This window comes from Muscardinus avellanarius, assembly GCF_963383645.1.
Source record: "Muscardinus avellanarius genome assembly, chromosome: 16".
NCBI classification, from domain to species: Eukaryota; Metazoa; Chordata; class Mammalia; order Rodentia; family Gliridae; genus Muscardinus; species Muscardinus avellanarius.
The window spans coordinates 21,575,586-21,599,248 of record NC_137802.1 but is presented as its reverse complement, the minus strand read 5'-3'; the positions used below and the strand labels follow the sequence as shown (position 1 = coordinate 21,599,248).

Here is a 23,663-nt window from a genome sequence, read left to right as displayed (position 1 = left end):
CATGTCTCTGGACACCTGCCATGCATGAGAGCAACATTGGAGACCTCTACATAGGCCACTGGCTGGGTGCTCTTCTACACTTGTTGTTTCTTCTTCTTCTTCTTCTTTTTTTTTTTTTTTTTTGCGGGTCTGGGAATGGAACCCAGGGGCATTCAACCTCCGAGCTACACCCCCTGCCCTATTTTGAAACAGGGTCTCACTAAGTTGCAAAGGGCCTCACTAAATAGCTGAGGCTGTCTGCGAACCGCGATCCTCCAGTCTCAGCCTCCCGAATGCTGGGATTACAAGTGTGCGCCACCACGCCCGGCTTGTTTCTTCATTTTTAACCTACTATTCCTGGTGACCCTGTGGTGATTCTCTTCATTTTCACATGAGGAAACCCATTACCAAAAAAGTTAAAAAAAAAAAAAATGAAAACCAAGATTCATTAAGGCAAAATTAGTTGCCCAAGGTAACTGGGTTGGTAGGGGCCAGGTGACACCCCCAGAAGCAATCTTGAGGTTGGCTGGCAGAGACCAGGGCCAGGGATGGGCTCTCTGACATGCTTCCAAGCTATAGATTCTGTTCCTCACACCATCCCAAGTGCCCTCCTTTCCCCTAGGCCAGAACATCTTTCCTTATCCTCTTCTCAGCACAGGGTCCTGACCCCACCCTCTGAGTGAGGTTGTTTCAACAGGTTGCCCCTCAGGCTGCTATGTGAGGGCATGAAGAGACAGATCGTGTCCCGGGCCTTCTATGGCTGTGAGTATGTGGGAAGTGGGCTGCAGGGGTGGGGGTGGGAAGGCATCTTGTCCCAGCCTCCTGGCTGCCCACAACAGGGCTGGCCTACTGCCGCCACCTGTCTACCGTGCGGACCCACCTGTCAGCGCTGGTGCATCACAATATCATCCCACCCAGCCGGCCCCCAGGGGCCTCGGGAGGCCTCACCAAGGACGTGTGGAGCAAGTACCAGAAGGACAAAAAGGTACAAAATCCGAGATTCCAGGGTCAGGCTGGAGTGAGCAACGGTTATGTAGAACTGCCTGCTCTGGGAACAGCTTTTGCAGACAGAATGGGCATTCAGGAGAAAACATAGTAGGGGATTGAGAGGCTGGGAACAGTGGTTGTGGAGTGGCCTGTGTCATGGTAGAATCTCACGAAGCTGGGAAAGGACTGGGCTGGAAATCCTTTCTGCTTCCACATTACTGGGTGGTCTCAGGCAGATTTTTTGCCCTCTCTGAGTTCCATTTTCTGCCCCGTAAGGAAGGACAGGTTTCAGTCTCATCCAGGATAGTCTAAGGCACAGAAGGATATTGCTACTCTGAAGCAGAGTTTGCCTTGGCTTCAGTAAAGCCACAGCAGCCCCACCCTGGCCCCAGCTCTTCATGGATGGGGCACAGTGGCTGGAGCAAAGTGACTGTATGGGACTACAAATCTTTACTCCTTGGGCCCCTCAGAACTACAAGGAGCTGGAGCTGATGCGGCAGGTTTACTACGGAGGTGTGGAGCACGAGATCCGTAAGGACGTCTGGCCCTTCCTTCTTGGCCACTATAAGTTTGGCATGAGCAAGAAGGAGATGGAGCAAGTAAGGGGAACTTGTTCCCACAGGGATAGGGAGGTGGGGAGCTGGGCCTTGGAAACCTCAGCCCCTACCCAGCTAGAAAGAAATATGATAGAGGGCAGTAGCCAGGCAGCCCCATGATACTCACCTGAGGCCCTGCTCTAGTCTCCAGCCCCTGAGGCAGCAGCCCTGGTGCGCCCTCCCCCATGGTTGTGGTATGCCCCGAGTACAGGTGGACACCGTGGTGGCAGCGAGGTACCAGCAGGTGTTGGCAGAGTGGAAGGCCTGCGAGGTGGTGGTGAGGCAGCGGGAGCAGGAGGCTCACCCAGCCGTGCGCACCAAGTTCTCCTCAGGCAGCAGCATTGACAGCCATGTGCAGCGCCTTGTCCGCCGGGACTCCACCCTCAGCAGTGACGTGAGCCAGAGAGCCCATAGGGCCGGGGCTTGGGCGGGCCCACCAGCTCTATACCCGGGTGTCTCAGCACAGCACAGCCTTTGACATACTGGCAGCAGAGCCCTGGGGGGAAGGCTTGACATGTCTGTATCTCATTTTCTTCAACTGAAAAATGGATAACTCTCTCTCTGCTACCAACTTCTCCAGGTGTCAGAGGGATAAAACAAGATGGTGCTTTGTAGCCAGGCATGGTGGTGCACGCTTGTAATCCCAGCATTCGGGTTGCTGAAACAGGAGGATCATGGTTCGCGGACAAGCCTCAGCTACTTAGTGAGGCCCTCCGCAACTTAGTGAGACCCTGTTTCAAAATAAAGAATAAAAAATATAGGGTGGGGGGTGTAGCTCAGAGGTAGAATGCCCCTGGGTTCCATCCCCAGTATCACAGAGTGAGAGAAAAAGAAGGAGGAGGAGGGAGGAAGAAAGGAAGGAAGGAAGGAGGGAGGGAGGGAAAGGAAGGCAGGCTGGGGAATATCTTGGAGCTCGAATGCCCCTGGGTTCCATCCCCAGACCCACAAAAAAAATAAAAATAAATAAAAAATGATAGTGCTTTGTGTTCAGTTTCAGCAAACTAGCAGGGAAAGATGGGTTTGTTGGGATTCAATGAAGTCCTCCCTCCTTGTAGAGAGAAGTCAAGGTTAGCAACAGGCACCTGGAGCACAGGTAGAAGCCACCATCTTCACTTTTGCCAGGTATTCATTTCCGTGGATGATCTGGAGCCCCCAGGGCCTCAGGGCCCCGAAGATTCCAGACCAAAGCCCGAGCAGGAGCCAGGAGCCAGGACTTCAGGAACTGCTGTGGTGGAACAGCAGCAGTCAGTGGAGTTTGACTCTCCGGACTCAGGGCTACCATCCTCCCGCAATTACTCTGTGGCATCAGGCATCCAGTCCAGCCTAGATGAGGGCCAGAGCATGGGTTTCGAAGAGGACGGGAGAGAAGAGGAAGTCTCCGATGGGCTGGCCCCTGCAGCCCACACTTTCTCCGAGCCCCAGGATCCTAACCAGGAAAACGCTTCGCGGGCCATTGAGCTGGAGGCAGGGGGGGAACTTGCAGCTGTGTGTGCTGCGGCTTACACTGTACGTGGACATTCCCCAGGCACTGTGCTGAGCTGGCCCCAAGCCCTCCCAGCATCCCAGTACTTGGGGACAGGCTGCAGGGTGGAGGGCAGGGTGCTCCAACTGTGCCCATCAGAGTTCCCCGGGTTCCCTGTTTGGCTACATTTCTTTGGCCACCATCTCCTGTCCCCAACCTGGGAGAAGCTGGCTATTCTCAGCCCTGAGAGCCATCCACTCTTCCAGATAGAATTACTGGACACTGTGGCCTTAAATCTGCACCGCATAGACAAGGATGTGCAGAGATGTGACCGCAACTACTGGTATTTCACGCCGCCCAACCTTGAGAAGCTCAGAGACATCATGTGCAGGTGCCATTATAGGGCCGGGCTCGGAGTGGGAGGCAGGGATCCCCAGCTGCTCTGTGAAAGGCTAGATACAGCCTATATCCTGCTCTTCTCCCATGCCGCACTAAAACACACCCAATATCGTCAATCCCAGAATATTTTCTCTGAGTGTCCCTTACCTCACCCCTCTGTATTCCCTGAGGTCCTCAGGATCTCAGAATCCCCACTCTTTGTCTATCTCTTTTCCCTCCCTCCCTCTCTCCCTCCCTCTTTTCTTTCTTTCTTTCTTTCTTTCTTTCTTTCTTTCTTTCTTTCTTTCTTTCTCAGTATTGGGGATGGAACCCAGGGGCATTCTTCCTCTGAGCTGCACCCCCAGCTCCATTTTTTATTTTGAAACAGGGTCTCACTGAATTGCAAACGGCCTAACTAAGTAGCTGAGGCTGTCCACAAACTGTGATCCTTCTATCTCAGCCTCCCAAATGCTGGGGTTACAAGCATTTGCCACCATGACAGCTATGTTTTTATTTTGAAACAGGGACTCAGCTGAGTTGCAAAGGGCCTCACTAAGTAGCTGAGGCTGTCTGTGAACCACATTCCTCCTGTCTTAGCCTCCCAGAATCTGGAATTAGAAGCGTGTGCCACCATGCCTGGCTCTCAGCCCTATTTTTTATTCTTTATTTGAAACTGGGTCTCACTAAGTTGGGGAGGGCCTCACTAAGTAGCTGAGGCTGGCTGCAAACCTCTGATTCTCCTGTCTCAGCCTCCCAAGTACTGGGATTAAAGCATGCGCCATCATGCCCAGTCTGGCCGCCCTTCAGAAAGCCTTACCTATTTGTTGCTCACCTGTTCCATAAACAGTGCTGTGATAGCTTCTTGCCTCTTTTACTGGGTGGCTCAGGGACAAGGGCTGTGAGCAGTTCCCCACTGTCTCCCAGTGTGAGGCACACAATAAGTGCTCCAGGGTCATGGAAAGGCTGACTTGTGGATAGCAGGCTGCTCTAGGGGCCAATTCCCAAGGGATTCCCAAGGAGAGACAAGACCAGGCATAGCCTGGTGACTGCCCCTGTCATTTCAGCTACGTGTGGGAGCATCTGGACGTGGGCTACGTGCAGGGCATGTGTGATCTGCTGGCACCTCTCCTGGTCATCCTTGATAATGGTGAGGGATGGAGTGTGGGGGCCCCCCAAATGGAGTTGGGTTTGGGCTATCAGATTGGAGAAGGAAGGAAAGGGATAGTTGGGGCAGGAATGTAAGTAGCAGGCCCTCTTGAGCATGTGACCCAGCAGCCTGACTTCTTTTCCCCTCAGATCAGCTTGCCTACAGCTGTTTCAGCCACCTCATGAAAAGGATGAGCCAGAACTTCCCCAACGGGGGCGCCATGGACACCCACTTTGCAAACATGCGCTCCCTCATCCAGGTGAGGACCAGTCTGAAGCCATCCTGTCTAGGCAATGCTGAGCTTATGCATCAGTCACAGGGTGGTCAGGGAGCGTTCTAGAAATGCCCTTTACATAGAAGCTTAATTTATTCCATGTTAAAAAGCTATTGCAAAACAGGCATGGTGGCACACACTTGTAATCCCAGCATTTGGGAGGCTGAGACAGGAGGATCCCAGTTCACAGATAGCCTCAGCTACTTCGTGAGGTACTTTGTAACTTAGTGAGACCCTGTTTCAAAATAAAATAAAAAGTAGGGGTGGAAGCCAGGCATTGTGGCACACGCTTGTAATTTCAGCATTTTAGGAGGCTGAGACAGGAGGATTGCAGTTCATGGACAGCCTCAGCTACTTAGCCCCTTTGCAAGTTAGTGAAACCCTGTTTCAAAAACAGAGAATAAAAAATAGGGCTGGGAGTGTAGCTGAGAGGTGGAATGCCCCCGGGTTCCATTGCCAATACTGAAAAAAAAAAAAAAAATTTGCAGAGCCAAGCATGGTGGCGCACACTTGTAATCCCAGTACTTGGGCGGCTGAGACAGAAGGATCACGGTTCATGGACAGCCTTAGCTACTTAGTGAGGTCCTCTGCAACTTAGGGAGACCCTGTTTCAAAATAAAGAATAAAAAATAGGGCTGGGGGTGCAGCTCAGGTAGAATGCCCCTAGGTTCCATCACCAGTACTGAAAAAAAAAAAAGGGAAAAAAGTCATTGCAAGAGCTGGGCATGGTAGCACAAACTTGTAATCCCACTACCTGGGAGGCTGAGACAGGAGGATCTGGGTTCAAGGATAGCCTCAGCTACTTAGTGAGGCCCTCTACAACTCAGTGAGACTGTATTTCAAAATAAAAGAATAAAAAATAGGGCTGGGTATTTAGCTCAGAGGTAAAATGTCCCTAGGTTTCATTCCCTAGTACTGCAAAAATGAAAGAAAAAGAAAGGAAGGAAGGAAGGAAGGAAGGAAGGAAGGAAGGAAGGAAGGAAGGAAGAATGAGCTGGGCATGGTGGCGCATGCTTGTAATCCCAGCATTCAGGAGGCTGAGACAGGAGGATCAGAGTTCAAGGACAGTCACAGCTACTTAGTGAGATCCTGTTTCAAAATAATAAAAAAATAAGGCTGGGGTGTAGCTCAGAGGTAGAATGCCCCTGGGTTCCATCCCAAGTACTTCAAATAAATAAATTACTTAATTTGATTGATTAATAAAATAAAGAATAAAAGCTGAGTATGGTGGTGCATGCTTGTAATCCCAGTACTTTGGAGGCTGAAACAGGAGGATCACACAGATTCGAAGCCAGCCTCAGCTACTTAGTGAGGCTCTCAGGAATTTAGTGAGACCCTGTTTCCAAATAAAATATAAAATAGGTTGGGGGTATATCCTGGAGGTGGAAAGCCCCTGGGTTCCATCCCCAGTACCACAAAGAAAAATAAAAATTAAAACAATAAAGAATAAAAAATAGGACTGGGGGTGTAATTCAGAGGTAGAATGCCTCTGGGTTGTTTTGTTTTTGTTGTTTGTTTTTGCATGTCTGGGGATAGAACCCAGAGGCATTCGACCTCCAAGCTACATCCCCTGCCCTACTTTTTTTATTCTTTTGTTTTGTTTTGTTTTTTGTTTTGTGGTACTGGGGTTCCTGGAAACCCTTCTACTTCTGGGCTACACTCTCAGACCTATTTTATATATTTTTTATTTGGAAACGGTCTCTTAAGCCAGCGAGGCTGACTTTGAACCTGCGCGATTCTCCTATCTCCGCCTCCCAACTGTGGGGATTACAAGTGTGTGCCACCTCGCCCGTCTTATTCTTTATTTTGAAACAGGGTCTCACTTGCGGAGTGCCTCACTTAGTGGCTGAGGCTGTCCGCGAACCCCAATCCTCTGTCTCAGCCTCCCAAATGCTGGGATTACAAGCATGCGCCACCACTCCTGGCTGCCTCTGGGTTTTAAACCCAGTATTGCAAAAAGAAAGAAACAAAGAAAGAATAAGCTAAGTGTGGTGGTGCAGGCTTGTAATCCCAGTACTTTGGAGACTAAGACAGGAGGATCTCACATGTTTGAAACAAGCCTCAGCTACTTAGGCTCTCGGGAATTTAGTGAGACCCTGTTTCCAAATAAAATATAAAATAGGTCTGGGAGTATAGCCCGGAGGAAGAAAGCCTCTGGGTTCCACCCCCAGTACCACCAAAAGAGAGAGAGAGAGAGAGAGAGAGAGAGAGAGAGAGAGAGAGAGAGAGGGAGGAAGGAAGGAAAGAAAGGAAGGAAGAAAGGAAGAAAGAAAGAAAGAAAGAAAGAATAAAAGCCAGGCATGGTGGTGCACATTTGTAATTTCAGTACTTTGGAGGCTGAAACTGGAATATTGTGCAGGTTCAAAGCTAGCCTCAGCTACTTAGTGAGGCTCTCAGAAACTTAGACTTTTTTTTTTAATTTATTTTATTGGTGCACTGTATTCATACAGCATAGTGGGATACAAACTTTTGTAGACATACATGCACACATCGCCCAGTCAGCCCCCACCCTATCCCCACCCCATTCCCTCCCCACCCCTCCTTCCCATGCTTGGCTTAGTGGTTGACATCTAGTATTATAGCAAATTATCCAAAATTAAAAATGATAATCTCACATAACAGTTTCATTTGTCTGATACCAAGCTTTTGATGACTTAAAGATAACATTTCAATATTTCTTTTTGCTTTCTTTCTTACCAGAGAATATTTTTTTCTATTTTTTTAGGTGAAACTATCATATATTTATATATTTATTTTTCAGAAAAAAATCTATCCTAATATGGAATATGGATTCTAGATACCCAAAATGATCTTGAAAAAGAACAAAGCTAGAAGATATATATTTTCTGATATCAAACCGTATAAAGCTACAATAATTGAAACAGTGTGGTACTGTTCTAAAGGCAGATATATAAACCATTGGAGTTAAATACAAGCCTAGAGCTAAATTCTTCCCTATATTATCAAGTTATTTTTGACAAGGCTTCCACGAACATTTGGTGGTAGAAATAATAATCTTTTAACTAAATATTGTTGAAAAATAATAATTATATGGAAAATAATAAAATTGGACCCTTACCTAATCCCATATACAAGTATTAACTCAAAATAGATAAAAGACCTAAATATAAGTCTTAAGACTATAAACTTTTAGAAGAAAATCTGGGTCATAAAGCCTCACAACATTGAAATTGGCAGTGATTTCTTGGATATGATTTCAATGGCACAGGCAACAAAAGAGTATACAAACTCCCTAAAAAATAAAAAAATATTGTATATCCAAAGACAATGTAAACAGAGTTAAAAGTTACTAATAGAATTGGATAAAATATTTCCAATTGCTGTATCTGAAGGTATATTAATATTCCAACTAGAAATCCTAAAAATTAACAACAATAAAGGCAAACAATACAATTTAGAGATAGGTAAAAGACTAACATAAATAATGAATCTCCACAGATAACCAATCTTAGTTGTCTGTTGGATGGAAAATCTTGTTTCTCTGGTTCTGGTGTGTGTTACCTATTTCTTCTTTGTAGTTAATGTCTTTGAGTATTTTCTCTAGCACTGGTTTTGAAGACATAAATTCCTTCAGTTTCTGTTTGTCATGGAAGCTTCTTATTTTTCCATCTAATTTGATAGAAAGTTTTGCTGGGTAGAAAATTTTGGGCTGGAAGTTATTTTCTTTCAGAGTTTGGAATATGTTACTCCAAGCCCTTCTGGCTCTCATGACTTGGTTTGGGAAGTCTGGAGTGATTCTAATGGGTTTGCCTCTGAATGTCACTTGGCCCTTTGTTTTTGTTGCCTTTAAGATTTTCTGCTTGGCTTCCACAGTGGTCATTTTGACAATTATGTGGCGTGGGGATCCTCTTCTCCGATCCTGTCTAAAGGGAGTTCTATAAGTATCCTGGATCTGTGTATCAACCTCTTGCTCCGTGTTTGGAAAATTTTCTGCTATTACTTCCTTGAAGAGATTGTTGATCCCTTTGGTTTCACTTTCTTTTCCCTCCTCTATTCCAATTATTCTTAGGTTAGCTCTCTTAAAATGGGCCCATATTTCTTCAATGTCAGATTCCTGCTGTTGGATATTTTTTTCTAGATTAGAAACTATGCGTTCATTTTTGGAATGATCATCTTCTAAGAGCGAGATTCTGTTCTCCATGTGGTCTAATCGGTTGTTTGTGCTTTGAATTGAGGCCTTTACTTCATTAATTGCATCCTTTATCTCTTTTTGGCTCTGAGTTCTTTTCGAAGCACCTCTATTATTTCTACAGTTATTTTCCTGATTTGATCTTCTAGAAATCTCTGATTTTCTGTTTTATCGGGTTCTGATGTTGTGGGGTTGTGGGCATTCATTGCTCCAGTGTTATTCCTCTTTCCCATGATTTCGGAAGTTTGTGCCTTCTCTGGGTTCTTCCCTTGGGTCACTATGACTTCACTTAAGGTGCTCTGGATCTCGAGTCTGTAGTATCTCAGACCCCACTACTCCTTTACTGGGTTGTATCACAGAGTCTCCGACCCAGGGAATCGATAGAGGCTGCTTTAAACTATAGGGGGTGCCAGGTTGCACGTTCTCATATGGTGTGATATCTCTGCCACCGCCACTCCCCCACTGGGTCAAGTCCCAGGAAGTACAGTACTGGGATTTCTCCTCTGTGGCCCGCAGTTTGACTCACTGTTCTTGAGTTCGCAGATGTAGCTGTACTGGACTCGGTGAATTCGCTGCTGCTGCCGCCGGTGGCAATATGGCGCCACTGCTACGCCCTTGGCCGTGAGGCTGGCTTATTTCTTCTTGGTTTTGAATTCCACTCTGAGTTCTTGCAGCGTGTGCTGAGCTCAGCCACTGGGAGCTTTAGATGTTCCCTGCGCTGAAAAATCCCGCCTGGCTGTTCTGCAGCGGCTCACCTCGGCTTGCTGTAGCCGTTCGGTGAATTCGCCGCTGCCGCCAGCAGTATGGCACTGCTGCCGCGTCCTCGGGCGTGAGTCCAGTGTATCTCCTCTGTGGCTCTGAGCTCTGTTCTCAGACCGCTTTCTCTGTGGAGCCTGGTGATTTTTTTGTTTCTCTGGTGATGGTGTTTTCTGGCTATGAAAGGCGCTGATTTTGTGGTAATGGAGATTGGTTGTTAGCTAGGCTCTTAAGCCCCGCTTTTCTCGGTCGCCATCTTCCCGGAAGTCCTAGACTCTCTTTCTAAATAAAATATAAAGCTGAGCGTGATGGCGCCCGCTTATAATCCCAGCATTTGGGAGGCTGAGACAGGAGGATCGTGGTTCATGGACAGCCTCAGCTACTTAGTGAGGCCCTTTGCAACTCAATGAGACCCTATTTCAAAATAAGGAATAAAAAAAAAAATAGGGCTGAGAGTATAGCTTGGAGGTAGAATGCCCCTGGGTCCACCCTCAGTACTGCAAATAAAATAAAAAGTTGGGCTGGGAATGTAGCTTGGAGGTAGAAAGCCCCTGGGTTCCATAACCAGTACCACACACAAAAAAATTAAATGAATAAAAAATAGCCGGGCGTGGTAGCGCACGCTTGTAATCCCTGTGCTTGGGAGGTAGAAACAGGAGAATCACGCAGGTTCGAAGCCAGCCTCGCTGGCTTAAGAGACCCTGTTTCCAAATAAAATGTGTGTGTGTGTGTGTGTGTGTGTGTCTGGGAGTGTAGCTCGGAGGTAGAAAGGTTTCCAGGAACCCCAGTACCACCAAAAAAAAAAAAGAAGAATAAAAAATAAGGCTTGAGGGTATAGCTCAGAGGTAGAATGCCCCCGGGTTCCATGCCCAATACCACCAAAAAAAAAGAAAAAAAAAGAATAACCAGGTGTAGTAGTGCACGCTTGTAATCCCAGCGTTTGGGGGGCTGAGTCAAAAAGATCGGACAGATCCAGCCTCAGCTAAACTTAGTGAGGCTCTCAGCAACTTAGTGAGAATAAAATAAATTATACTTTATACAAATAAAATAAAATAAATAAAAATATAAAATAAATTTAAAAAATAAAATAAAATATACTTTATACAAATAAAGTATAAAATAGGTCTGGGAGTATAGCCCGGAGGTAGAAAAGCCCCTGGGTTCCACCCCCAGTACCACCAAAAAAAAAAAAAAGCCATGCAAGCCTGACATGGTGGCCTACATCTGTAATTGCAGTACTTGGGAGGCTGAGACCAGAGGATCACAGGTTCCTAGCCAAGCCTCAGCAACGCAGTGTGGTCCTTAATAACTTAGGGAGACCCTGTTTCAAAATAAAAAATAAAATAGGGCTTGAGGTGTAGCTCAGAGGTAGAATTCTCCTGACTTCAATCCCAAATATCACACATACAAAACAAACAAACAAACAAAAAAAAAAAAAAAACAACAAAGAAAGGAATACAGGTGCTGGTCATGGTGAGGCATGCTTTAATTCCAGTATATGGGAGGCAGAGACGGGAGGATCACAGGTTCACAGACAGCCTCAGCTACTTAGTGAGTCCCTCTGCAACTTAGTGAAACCCTTTTTCAAAATAAGTAATAAAAAAAAAAAGGCCAGAGAGCCCAATGTGGTGGTGCACACTTGAGACTGGAGTTCAAGGACAACCTCAACAATTTAGTGAGACCCTGTTTTTTTTTTATCTTTTCTTTTTTTTTTTTTTTTTTGGTGGTACTGGGGATGGAACCCAGAGGCTTTCTACCTCTGGGCTATACTCCCAGACCCATTTTATATTTTATTTGGAAACAGGGTCTCACTAGGTTGCTGAGAGCCTCACTAAGTAGCTGAGGCTGGCTTCGAACCCGTGCGATCCTCCTGTCTCAGCCTCCCAAGCGTGGGGATTACAAGCGTGCGCCACCACGCCTGGCTTTTCCTCCTTTCTTTCTTTCTTCCTTTCTTCCTTTCTTTCTCTCTTTCTTTTTGTTTTGTTTTGGTACTGGGGGTGGAACCCAGGGGCTTTTCTACCTCTGGACTATACTCCCAGACCTATATTTTTTATACTTTATTTGGAAACAGGGTCTCACTAAGTTGCTGAGAGCCTCACTCAGTAGCTGAGGCTGGCTTCGAACCTGTGTGATCCTCCTGTCTCAGCCACCCAAGCGCTGGGATTACAAGCATGCACCACCACGCCCAGTTTGAAACCCTGTTTCCAAATAAGAAATAAAATCGGTCTGAAGATGTAGCTATGAGGTAGAATTTCTCTGGGTTCAAGTCCCAGTACAAGAACAACAAAAATAGGACTGGAGGTGTAACTTGGAGGTAGAATGCCCCTGGGTTTCATCCCCAGTACCACAAAAAAAAAAAAAAAAAAAAGGAACAGAGTCTAGAGAGGCTGTGAGGCAGCACAACCCTCATCTAGAGAACCATGAATGGGAGAGGATGCAGCTGCCAGGTGGGCAGGAGCAGTGCACCAGAAAGGCCAGAGGCTGGGCCTGGCAATCCTGGTCTCCCTGAACATGACGGGAGTGGATGGAAGAGAGTCATGTCAGTCTCTTTCTCTTCCCCTTTGAGATCCTGGACTCAGAGCTATTTGAGCTGATGCATCAGAATGGAGATTATACCCACTTCTACTTCTGTTACCGCTGGTTTCTGCTGGATTTTAAAAGAGGTAATAAGTGGGTTGGATCAGTGGGGTTGGAGTAAAGGACAATGGGCTCTCTCAGAGTCCATGGCCCTCTAATTTCACCTTGGCATCATGTGGGGAGCTTTGAAAAACTTCCAGTGCCCTTCTCCCACTGGAGCTGCCTGGGTATGTTCGGTTTTGTTTTTGTTTTCAGGTACTGGGCAGTCAAACCCAGGGTTTTGTGCATGCCAAGCACACACTCTACCACTGAGCTATACTCCCACTCCAGCATACATGTTTTTAAAAGTACAAAGCCAGGTGTGGTGGCACACACTTGTAATCTCAGTACTTAGGAGACTGAGTTGGGAGGATTACAGGTTCAAAGCCATCCTCAACAATTTAGCAAGGCCCTCTGCAAGTTAGTGAGACCCTATTTCCAAATAAGAAATGAAATCAGAGGCAGGCACGGTGGTACACGCTTGTAATCCCAGTACTTGGGAGGCTGAGACAGGAGGATCCAGGTTTGCAGACAGCCTCAGCTACTTAGTGAGGCTTTCTGCAACTTAGTGAGACCCTGTTTCAAAATAAAGGATAAAAAAAGGGCTGGGAGCCGGGCGTGGTGGCGCACGCTTGTAATCCCCACGCTTGGGAGGCTGAGACAGGAGGATCACACAGGTTCGAAGCCAGCCTCAGCTATTCAGTAAGGCTTCCAGCAACTTAGACCCTTTTTTCAAATAAAATATAAAAAAGGTCTGGGAGTATAGGCCAGAGGTAGAAAGCCTCTGGGTTCCACCGCCAGTCCTACCAAAAAAAAAAGGTGTAACTCAGAATGCCCCTGAACTTCATCCCCTGTACCGCAAAAAAGAAAAGAAAGAAAGAAAGAAGAAATAATATATAATTTGGAGGTAGAATGCTTCTAGGTTCAGTCCCTAGTACCAAAAGAAAAAAAAATTACATGGAGTGAGCGGGCATGGTGGCACACACCTCTAATCCCAGTACTTGGCAGGCCGAGACAGGAGGATTTCAGGATCAAGGACAGCTTGAGTAATTAGACTCTCATCACCCCAGCAAGACCCTGTTTCAAAATATGAAATAAAGTTGGGCTGGGGGTGTAGCTCAAAGGTAGAATGCTTCTGGGTTCAATCCCCATTACCATATATACACAAAAAGTGCACTACAAAAAGTGATTCCACAGTACAACCAGGGTTTACAGTTACCACCCTAATAAGCAGTGGTTTTCAGAATATTTTCAAAACCACATTGTCCCTGAGCACCAAAAGTAGAATCACCCTGGGGAAATGAAGTGCTGCTATGGAGTATACAAGGACACAGTCTGCAGAAATGACCAAAGAAAAGGACAGGGCCTTGGTTTGGGATTCATAACCCTCATTCTCCAACTGTACTGTGCATATTGGGAAGAGTCCCAGGACTTTGGCAGCTGCAGCTCTGCATCCTGCCTAGCTCTACCCTGGGGCCCGTGGACATCCAGGGCAGCTGGGCTCAGCCTTAGCTCCAGCTCTGTGCTCAGAACTGGTAAGTGCCAGCCTGTTACTATCTGCAGAGCTGCTATACGAGGATGTGTTTGCCGTGTGGGAGGTGATCTGGGCAGCCAGGCACATCTCATCGGAGCACTTTGTCCTGTTCATCGCCTTGGCCCTGGTGGAGGCTTACCGAGAGATCATCCGCGACAACAATATGGACTTCACTGACATCATCAAGTTCTTCAATGGTATGAGCTGGCCCAGCTGATGTGGCTGCCCCCTCAGGGGCATGAGGCCATCAGGGCCACTTACTTGTAGGCAAGACGTCAAGGCCCAGTGGGTGGAAAGTGAGCAGTGTAGTAAGCGATGGGCGTCTCCCAGCCTACTGCCCTCTTTCTGAGACTCTCTGTAATTATCCATGTTTCCCCAGAGCGGGCTGAGCATCATGATGCCCAAGAAATCTTGCAGCTCGCCCGGGACCTGGTCCACAAGGTGCAGATGCTCATAGAGAACAAGTGAGGGCTGTGACCAGGCAGCAGCATGGAGACCTGGCTCCAACCCTGCACTCCAACAGCGAGAGGCCGAAGGCATGACCACCCACACTGCCCCTGCCCCTGCCCCTGCCTGCCCAGCTGTGGCTCTAACAGTGATTATGAGCCTGGGACTCCAGGAAGTGCTGGCCCTGCAGGGCAAGGCAGGTCAGTATGCCCTCAGATCAGGGCTGGGTTGAGGGGTTGGCCTCAGGGAGCAGCTCCCTTGGGAGATACCTACTCTGTTCCCTATAACACAACAGAATAGTGCTACTGCCACCTGCAGCCTCAGCCTGGACTGTTTCCTGATGCCTCTCTTGAGTCAACCTAGGGCCCCATAAGGGTACTGGGGACCACAGTGGCCTGGGCCCCACCTCACAACAGTTGTGTGGGGCCAGGGGCTGTCCTGATCATCCCTTTGCATTCCCAATTGGGGCAGCTACAATAACTGCCCATTTAGGCAGATGTCCTGGAGGCCAGAAACTGGGCCGCCTTCCAGGCCCTCCCCTGAGGTTCTGGGGCAGTCAGATGTGGGCCCCTGGGTGGAGCAGCCCACCTCAGCAGCACTGCCATTGCCTCTGGCCACCTGAGGTGATCCCACGTGCTCCCCATGTTGTACAGGTCACCCGAGTGTGCAGTGTCATTTTCACCACCCTCTCCTTGTTTATGCATAAGCCATGCTCTGCCAATTGGATGATCTGGAATGGGGTGGGGTCACTGGCTCCAGAGCCACCCCAGGTGACTGTAGGGAGGCAGCCTTGTCCCAGGCATCTGCTGAATCCCTGGGGCTGAGGGAGGTAGGGGTGCTTGGATCTCCCCAATTTGTTCCTGGTGAGAAGCAAAGCCAATTTTGCCTTCCCCATGCTTCTCAGGATGCTGAGAGGCCTAGGGACCCAGAAGCCCCGTAGAGGAGATGTACTTGCTGGGGTACCAAGAAGGGTACAGCTCCTAACCAGAGGCCTAGCATGCAGCTTGCTCTGACACCCATACATACCTCCCCACCCAGGACATACTAGGCCTGTGCTTGGGGCCTGCCTAACAGTCTTCAAGGTGCGCACTTGGGAAACCTGAGAAAGGGCCCTGCAGCCTTTTTGCATCCACCACAGCCTTTCCAGACCAGCCCTGCCCCTTGGCACTGCATGGCCTATGTGTGGCCAGCCCACCCCATTGCCTACCCCTGTCATCCTTGAGTTCTTGGCCTCCACCAAGCACGGGTGGCCATTGTGTGCCTGCCTTAGTGACTCAGTGGTTTGTGAGGAGCAGAGTGTGTTATGTTTTTGGCTCAGAAACTATATTCAGTGTAACAGACCAATAAACACAGCATTTGGTAACACTTGAGGCTCTGGGGGCTGCTTGTAGGATAACACTGGACCTTGGGGTATTCTGTAACTCCATAATTGACCAGTAAAGAGGATCAGACCCAAAGGGCAAGGATGGCAGAAAGAGATCCAGAGTTTCAAGGAGGGACTCCAGGCTGGACTGCAGAGCCAGCAGGGATTCAAGAGTGATGGCCAAGCCAGGTGTGGTGGCGTGCGCTTGTAATCCCCGCGCTTGGGAGGCTGAGACAGGAGGATCGCACAGATTCGAACCCAGCCTCGGCTTAGTGAGGCTCTCAGCGACTCAGTGAGACCCTGTTTCCAAATAAAATATAGAATAGGTCTGGAAGTATAGCCCAGTGGTAGAAAATCCCCTGGGATTCACCCCCCAGTACCCCCCACACACACACACACACAAAAAAAAAAAAATAGGGGTCGGGAGTGTATCTAAGAGGTAGAATGCCCAGTATCACACATACAAAGAAAAGGAAGGAAGGGAAAGAAGGAAGAAAGAAATAGAAAGAGAGAGAGAGAGAGAGAGAGAGAGAGAGAGAGAGAGAGAGAGAGAAAAGAAGAAAGGAAGGAAGAAAGAGGAAAAATAAAAGACAGTTGGCAGAGTTCTGGGGCCAGGGGACTTGATATGCATTTCAAGGGAACAGTTCTCACCCCCTAGCTGGTTCTGTGGCCTGGAGGAATAAGGATTCCTTCTTCTGTGACCACCTGCAAAAAATTTACCAAGGGCCTGGGTAAACTAGCTGGGCAGCAGCCTGGCTCTATCATCCCTTCCATTCTACCCAGACTGCTGGCTTCTGGTACCCAGGAAATCCCATAGTAAAAATGAGGGGTCATCCAGACATGGTGGCACTCGCCTGAAATCCCAAACTTGGGAAGCTGATCACAGGAGAATCACAGGTTCAAGACTAGCCTCAGCAACTTAGTGAGGAGGCCCTGTTTCTGCAAGTTAGTAAGAACCTGTTTCCAAATAAAAAAATTTAAAAAGGGCTAGGCATGTCGCTCAGAGGTAGAATGCCTCTGGGTTCAGTCCCCAGTACTACAAAAAAGGAAGGAGGAGGAGGAGGGGGGAGGGGGAGGAGGAGAAGGAAAAGAAGAAGTCAACTGAGGGCAGGGGCAGTCTTCTGGTATATAACAAGTGGACCCAGGAAGCACAGTGGACTCTAGAAACACCACATCAAGGAAGCACGCCCCAGAAAGTGAATCCTCTTGTATAGAGCACAGCTGGTGACTAGAAGCAACTGGATTCGTACCTGGGTTTTATTTTTGTTTGTTTGTTTGTTTTTTGTGGTACTGGGGATGGAACCCAGGGACATTCTGCCTCTGAACTGTATTCCCCAGCCTCTTTTTTTTTTTTTTTTTTAGCAGAACTGGGGATAGAACCCAGGGGCATTTCTACCTCCAAGCGACACCCCCCCAGCCCTATTTTTTCTTTATTTTGAAACAGGGTCTCACTGAGTTGCAAAGGGTCTAAGTAGCTGAGGCCCTCATGAATCGTGATCCTCCTGTCTCAGTCTCCCAAAGGATTACAAGCGTGCGCCACCACACCCTGCGCCAGCCCTATTTTTTATTTATTTGAAATGGTCTCACTAGATTGCAGAAGGTCTCACTAAGTAGCTGAGTCTGTCCTTAGACCTGCAATCCTCCTGTCTCAGCCTCCCAAATGCTGGGACTACAAACGTGCGCCACCACACCCAGCATACCTGGGATTTCCATTACCCTGGGCACAGGGCCTCTCCTTCAGGCTCCAGTTTCACCATGGGTACTGTCTTCAGTACAGGGAGAGAGTTCTGCCTGCCCTGAAGATGTAGCCGCAGCCCTCAGGTAGCACCAGGTTATTGCTGCCAGTCCTCATCTCTATCTCCAGTGCTGGCCACAGTGCCAAGACTGAATGGGCACTAAGGGAGTGTTAACCTCTGCCCTAGTCCTTCCCCAAAGTGGCACTTCAGTGCCAGTGGACATGACCAGCTCTCCTTAGAGCTGCCAGCAGAGGGAGCCCACAACTTCCAAGTGAAAGGGGCTGGCAAGATTGGAACAGAGGAAGGGAAGAACCTTTCTTGACGTAGGCCCTTGGCCTTCAGAGAACAGGACTCCTCCCAAGACATTTTGTGGGCACCACAAGAGTAGCCTCCTGACCCCTACCATGCCCATCCCAGAGAGTTAAGGGAACTCAAACCCCCTTCCCCTCCGGGTCTGTGTCAGGTGCAGTCAGGGAGAGAAGCTAGCCTGGTGCACACCTAGGTCCAGCTAACTTTCCCTAACCCTGTCTTCTTGCCACTTGCTCCCAGATAGCCTTCCAAATAGGAGAGAAAAAAGATACAGCTATGGGGCCAGTGGTTTCCCCAGCCCAGCTAGGAACAGGGCCTCTTGGCCCTAACCTCCAACTTCTTTTTCTTCCTGTTCCCTTCCCTCAAAGGACAGGTTTAGACTCTCCAGATGACTTTCCACTACAATCCCCAAAAGTGGCTCCTTATGAAGCTTCTCTGTGTGCCGAGGTCCTAGGGCGGTCCCTCTGCCTTCCCACCAGGTCTTGGCCAGGCCCTAACAGGTGCAAATGCTAAGGGAGAGTTCTACAGAGATGAGAGATTTCTCCAGAGATGACTGTACCTCCCACAAGGTCCCAGGCAACTGTGACCATAACTTCATTCAGGGACCTTAAACCTGTTTTCTTACCTGCCCAAATGGGCTAGTTCTTGGTTTATTTACTCCACTGGGCTGTTAAAAAGATGATACAAGATAGTTTGTAAAAATTGGTTTGAGGAAGTATAAAGGGTTGCAAATGTATAAGGAAGCCCAGAACTGCAGCCTTGGAGTTTGAGCCACACAGGTCAAAATTGAGAGGCCGCCTGGCGTGGTGGTGCACTTTTGTAATCCCAGCATTCGGGAGGCTGAAACCGGAGGATCATGGTTCGAGGACAGCCTCAGCTACTTAGGCCCTTTGCAACTTACTGAGACCCTGTTTCAAAGTAAAGAATACAAAATAGGGCTGGGGGTATAGCTCGGAGGTAGAATGACCCTGGGTTCCATTCCCAGACCCACAAAACAAAAAAAACTGAGAGGCCAACGAGGTGTGGTGGCACACATTTGTAATCTCAGTACTTTGGCGGCTGAGAGAGGAGGATCACAGGTTCACAGTCAGTCTCAGCAATTTATTGAGGTCCTCTGAAACTTGCCGAGACCCTGTTTTAAAATAAGAATAAAAAATGGGCTGAGAGCCAGGCATGGTGGCTCACGCTTGTACACCCAGCATTAGGGAGGCTGAGACAAGAGGATTGCAGTTTGCAGACAGCCTCAGCTACTTAATGAAGCCCTTTGCAACTCAGGCCTTGTTTCAAAATAAACACTAGCTGGGCCAGGCATGTTGGCGCATGCTTGTAATCCCAGCATTTGGGAGGCTGAGACTGGAGGATCCTGGTTGGCGGACAGCCTCAGCTACTTAGGGCCTCCTCAACTTAGTGAGACCCTGTTTCAAAATAAAGAATTAAAAATAGGGCAGGGGGTGTAGCTCAGAGGTCAAATGCCCCTGAGTTCTATCTTCAGACCAAAACACACACACACACACACACACACACACACATCGGGCATGGTGGAGCATGCTTGTAATCCAGCATTTGGGAGGCTGAAACAGGAGGATTGCAATTCGTGGCCAGTTTCAGTTACTTAGGTCCTCTGCAACTCAGTGAGACCTTGTTTCAAAATAAAGAATAAAAAATAGGGCTGGGGGTGTAGCTTGGAGGTAGAATGCCCCTGGGTTCCATCCCCAGTACAGCAAAAATAAATAGAGGCCCAGTGTGGTGGCGCACACTTGTAATCCCCGCGCTTAGGAGGTGGAGACAGGAGGATCGCACAGGTTTGAAGCCAGCCTCGCTGGTTTGAGACTGTTTCCAAATAAAAATATAAAAATAGGTGTGGGAGTGTAGCCTGGAGGTAAAAGGGTTTCCCGGAACCCCAGTACCACCAAAATAAATAAATAAATAAAAATAAATAGAGAAGAAAAAAGAAAACAATTAATTAAAAATATAGGGTTGAGGTTGTAGCTCAGAGGGAGAATGCTTCCTGGGTTCCATCCCCAGTACTACAAAAACAAGGGAGATTGGGAGTGTAGTACAGAGGTAGAACGCTTCTCAGTTCAACCCCCAGTAACACACAAAAGAGAGGAGCTACCCAGACATGGTGATACCACCAGTCCTCAAGAGGATCTCAAAGCCAGGCGTGGTGGCCACACTTGTAATCCTCATGTTTGGGAGGCTGAGACAGGAGGATTGCGCAGGTTCAAAGCCGGCCTCAGCTACTGAGACTGTTTTAAAATCAAGTATAAAATAGGTCTGGGGTATAGCCCAGAGGTAGAAAAGCCCCTAGGTCCCACTTCCAGTACCACACACACAAAAAAAAAAAAAAAAAAAAAAAAACCCTAAGCCAGGTGTGGTGGTGCACACTTGCACTTGTAATTCCAACATTTGGGAGGCTGAGACAGGAAGATCACGGTTTGCGGCCAGCCTCAGCTACTTAGTGAGGCCCTTGCAACTCAGTGAGACCCTGTTTCAAAATAAAGAATAAAAGACGGGCGTGGTGGCGCACACTTGTAATCCCAGCATTCGGAAGTATGAGACCTGAGGATCGCGGTTCATGGACAGCCTCAGCTAGTTAGTGAGGCCCTCTGCAACTCAGTGAGACCCGGTTTCAAAATAAAAAGAATTTAAAAATATGGCAGGGGGTATAGCTTGGAGGTCGAATGCCCCTGGGTTCCATCCCCAGACCCGCAAAAAAACAAAATAAAAAATAGGGCTGGGAGTGTCACTTGGAGGTAGAATGCCCCTGGGTTCCATCCCCAGTACTGCAAAAAATTTTTAAAAAAATTAAAAGTAGTTAAGCCGGGAGTAGTGGCGCATACTTGTAATCCCAGCATCTGGGAGACTGAGACAGAAGGATTGTGGTTCCCGAACAGCCCTAGTTAGTGAGGCCCTTTGCAACTCAGTCAGATTCTGTTTTGAAATAAAGAATAAATAGGGCTGGGGGTCTCTTGGAGGTAGAATGCCTCTGGGTTTCATCCACAGTACCAAAAAAAAAAAAAAACTTTTCCTTTTTTTCTAAATGCTGGGATTATAGGATGTGCCACCATGCCCAGCTCCAAGTCTTTTTTAAGAAAATTATCAGGTTGTGCTACTCCAAACACTTCAGGGCTGGAACAGGCCCTCTCCAGCCACTTTTTTCTAGGTATCTTTCCCTGCAGGCTTCTACCTCCTTTTGCAAAATAAATAAATAAATAAACCCAAATGCTGCAGGTTGGCAGCTCCATTTCAGGTTTCAGTGCAGGTTTATTTCAATTTTGTTTTATTCCAGGCAAGTGCTTATTACATGGGTAATATTCATGTCTCAATACCTAAAGTCTTGGAGCATGAACAGCCACTAGAATACAGTTCAATAGTAAAAATACATTATGTACAAAATTAGGGTTTCTGTAGTTTGTTTTTGCCACACAGCAGATGTATCCAAACACATAAAAATCTCTACAGTCTGGGGTCGCTACAGTTTATATTTCAGGAAACGGAGACACAGTGACCAAGTCCTCACTGTAAACAAGGGCCACCTCTTTGGGGTTTGGGGATGGGACCCTGGGATGGGGGGAGAAGCAGCTGTTCCCAGAGAGCAGGGGTTATGGTGACCCAGCCGCCCTCCAGGCATTCCCTGCTCTTCTTTGGCCCCCCAAGGAACCACCCTTTCCCTCTCCCCGAGGTAAAGACTCCCAGCCAGTGAGCCACTCCAAACAGCATCAAAAGGTCAAACACGCATGAGAGGTAAGATGTGTGTGTCCACGTGTGTCCCAGGCTGGAAGGGCTAGGGAGGGAAGGGCCAGGTGGTCCCAACAGCTCAGAGCGGAGATGCCCAAGGGAGGGCTGGGAGGTGGCTGTCCACTTGGGCACATGGCATCACAGCGTTCACAAACAACAACAAAGACAATAGCAACAACACCCATCGTCACCAATCTGGACATAGTCATTCGGCACTAGATTTGGAGGGCCCCAGTAAGTGGGGGCTGGGGAAGGGCAGATGGATGATGAGGTATCTGTGTGGGCCCAAGGGCAACTGGCCAACACAAGTGTGAATTCTGGAACTGGCCTCAGGACACAAGGAGAGGTGGGGGAGGTCACCAAAGTGCTCTGACTGTGCCTGCTCTTTCCACTGTCACCAGCAAAGCCCCCACTCATGGTATCAGTGGAGGTGGCTACAGCTGCAGGGAGGTGGCAGCCAGCTGCAGGGAAGGATTGCTAGGGAGGGTGGTCGGCCCTCCTGCAGGCCTGTGCAGAAATCTGGTCCTAGGCCACCCTTTCCCCACCCCAGGAGACAAATGAGAATAAGGAAACATCCCCTGGGAGGTTGCCAGGACCAGGAAGGAACTGGGAATTCTTAGGCATCTAAGTCAATTTATTTTAAGGGAGAATCTGTTCGAGACCTTTGCTCTAGCCCATGGTTAGGGCAATTCCTCCAGATTTTGAGACCTCCCTTCCTGGTCCCTTATCTGCCCTGCCCCCACCAAAAGGCCATTGGTGAACGTGTCCAGTGGGGAGCTGAATGAGCACACATGCGTATAACTGAGTGTGTCTGACACAAGGCCACTTGTAATAAATATCCACATAAAGAGAAAAGCCAAAGCAGCTGGCCAACGTGGAGACAGGGAGTACAGCATCCCCAGCAAAGGGCCCTACTTCCTACCCAGGCCTGGCCCTGTCTCTCATCCAGCCAGTGCCCCTCCCTCAAGCAAGATGGCAGTGTGCCACAGCACCCAAGGATGGGGGCCCTCAAAACTACCCACTGGAGAAAGGAGGCAGCTGGGGAAAGACGCTACCAAAAAAAAAAAGGTGGGAGAAGCCACAGCCCCTCCAGTCACTAAACCCCAGCTCTGGCCTTGCTTTCTCCACAGGTCCCCAAGGCATCTGGGGAAGGGGAAGGGGAAGGGTTGGTTCAGGGCTCTGACCAAGCCCCTGGATTTGAGCTTCCTGATGCCTAAACAATGTGGTTTCTAAGCCCCTGGAACCAAGACCAGCTACTGGTCCATGTCTACCACCCTTGGATGCCCAGAGCCCCATCTGCCAGGGAGTGCTCAGTACTGAGCAGAGATCTGGGAACCCGGGAGTGAATGTCAGACACTGACTTCTTGTTCTCAAAATCAAATGCCAAGCCCAAGGATGAGGACAGAGGTCCAGAGGAGCTCTCTTCCCAGGCCAGGCAAGAAGGCCTGACAGCCACACCCCACCTCCCCAGTCCCAACCTCAGCCTGCCCTTCAGAGGCCAAGAGCCATGGCCAGGGGTTGGTGAGCTTAGCAACGGCTGGGGGTTTGTTGTTAGAGAACTGTTTTAAATACTTTTTACTGTAATGAGTCACAGTGACTGCAAGTGGGTTAGAGCCCCAGGCCCAGGCGCCCACCTGTCTGGGCACAACTCCACACCAGTCACGTCCGAGGGCCTGGCACCTATACTCACGCGAGCCCCTCACCAGCCTTGGCCCTGGCTTTCTGGACCGAGTGGCTTCAGTCCTACTTCCTTGTTTCCCATCCAAAGAACTGGGAGGAGAATGAGGCCAGGGAGGAGGCCTGGGTGCTCGGCGTCCCACAGACAGAGCAGCAGCAGCAGCAGCACAGGAAGGCGGGCAGGGTGGGGAGAAGCCAGAGAACACAATGCCACAGCGCACTGATCTCAGGGGACAGGGTGGGGAGGCAGGAGCAGCATGAGCTGGCACCAGGCCGGACAGGCAGCATGTCCATGAGTGTCCTCATCTGGCATCAAGTCCTAGTGCAGCAGGGAGCTCCCTGGGACCCTGCCTCCCTGGCTCAGTCTCTGCACCCCCTTCCCCTAGGAGGCCTGGGGGTGGTGTGGGTGGGGCGGGCCTGGGCCTAGCTGGAATGTGTGGAGCTGGTGGGTGGGAGTGCAGGGGATGTGTCCCCTCCCTGCCCCCACAGGGGGCCTCAAGTGGCCTCATCC

The 23,663-nt window shown here is 48.8% G+C and overlaps 1 protein-coding gene across 2 annotated transcripts in view; it reads left to right on the top strand.

Annotated features, from left to right (window-relative positions):
• Positions 1 to 14,347, top strand: part of SGSM2 (small G protein signaling modulator 2) — a gene marked incomplete at both ends in the record, with an annotated part of 57,021 nt that extends 42,674 nt beyond the window's left edge. For both annotated transcript variants that reach the window (XM_080712377.1, XM_080712376.1), the window contains 11 exons: positions 677 to 741; positions 819 to 964; positions 1,437 to 1,565; positions 1,774 to 1,956; positions 2,685 to 3,068; positions 3,291 to 3,415; positions 4,467 to 4,549; positions 4,699 to 4,808; positions 12,296 to 12,392; positions 13,909 to 14,076; positions 14,259 to 14,347. In XM_080712377.1, coding sequence (XP_080568503.1) covers positions 677 to 741; positions 819 to 964; positions 1,437 to 1,565; positions 1,774 to 1,956; positions 2,685 to 3,068; positions 3,291 to 3,415; positions 4,467 to 4,549; positions 4,699 to 4,808; positions 12,296 to 12,392; positions 13,909 to 14,076; positions 14,259 to 14,347 — 1,579 coding nt within the window. The remainder of the gene's footprint in view (positions 1 to 676; positions 742 to 818; positions 965 to 1,436; positions 1,566 to 1,773; positions 1,957 to 2,684; positions 3,069 to 3,290; positions 3,416 to 4,466; positions 4,550 to 4,698; positions 4,809 to 12,295; positions 12,393 to 13,908; positions 14,077 to 14,258) is intronic.
• Positions 14,348 to 23,663: the final 9,316 nt, after the last annotated feature.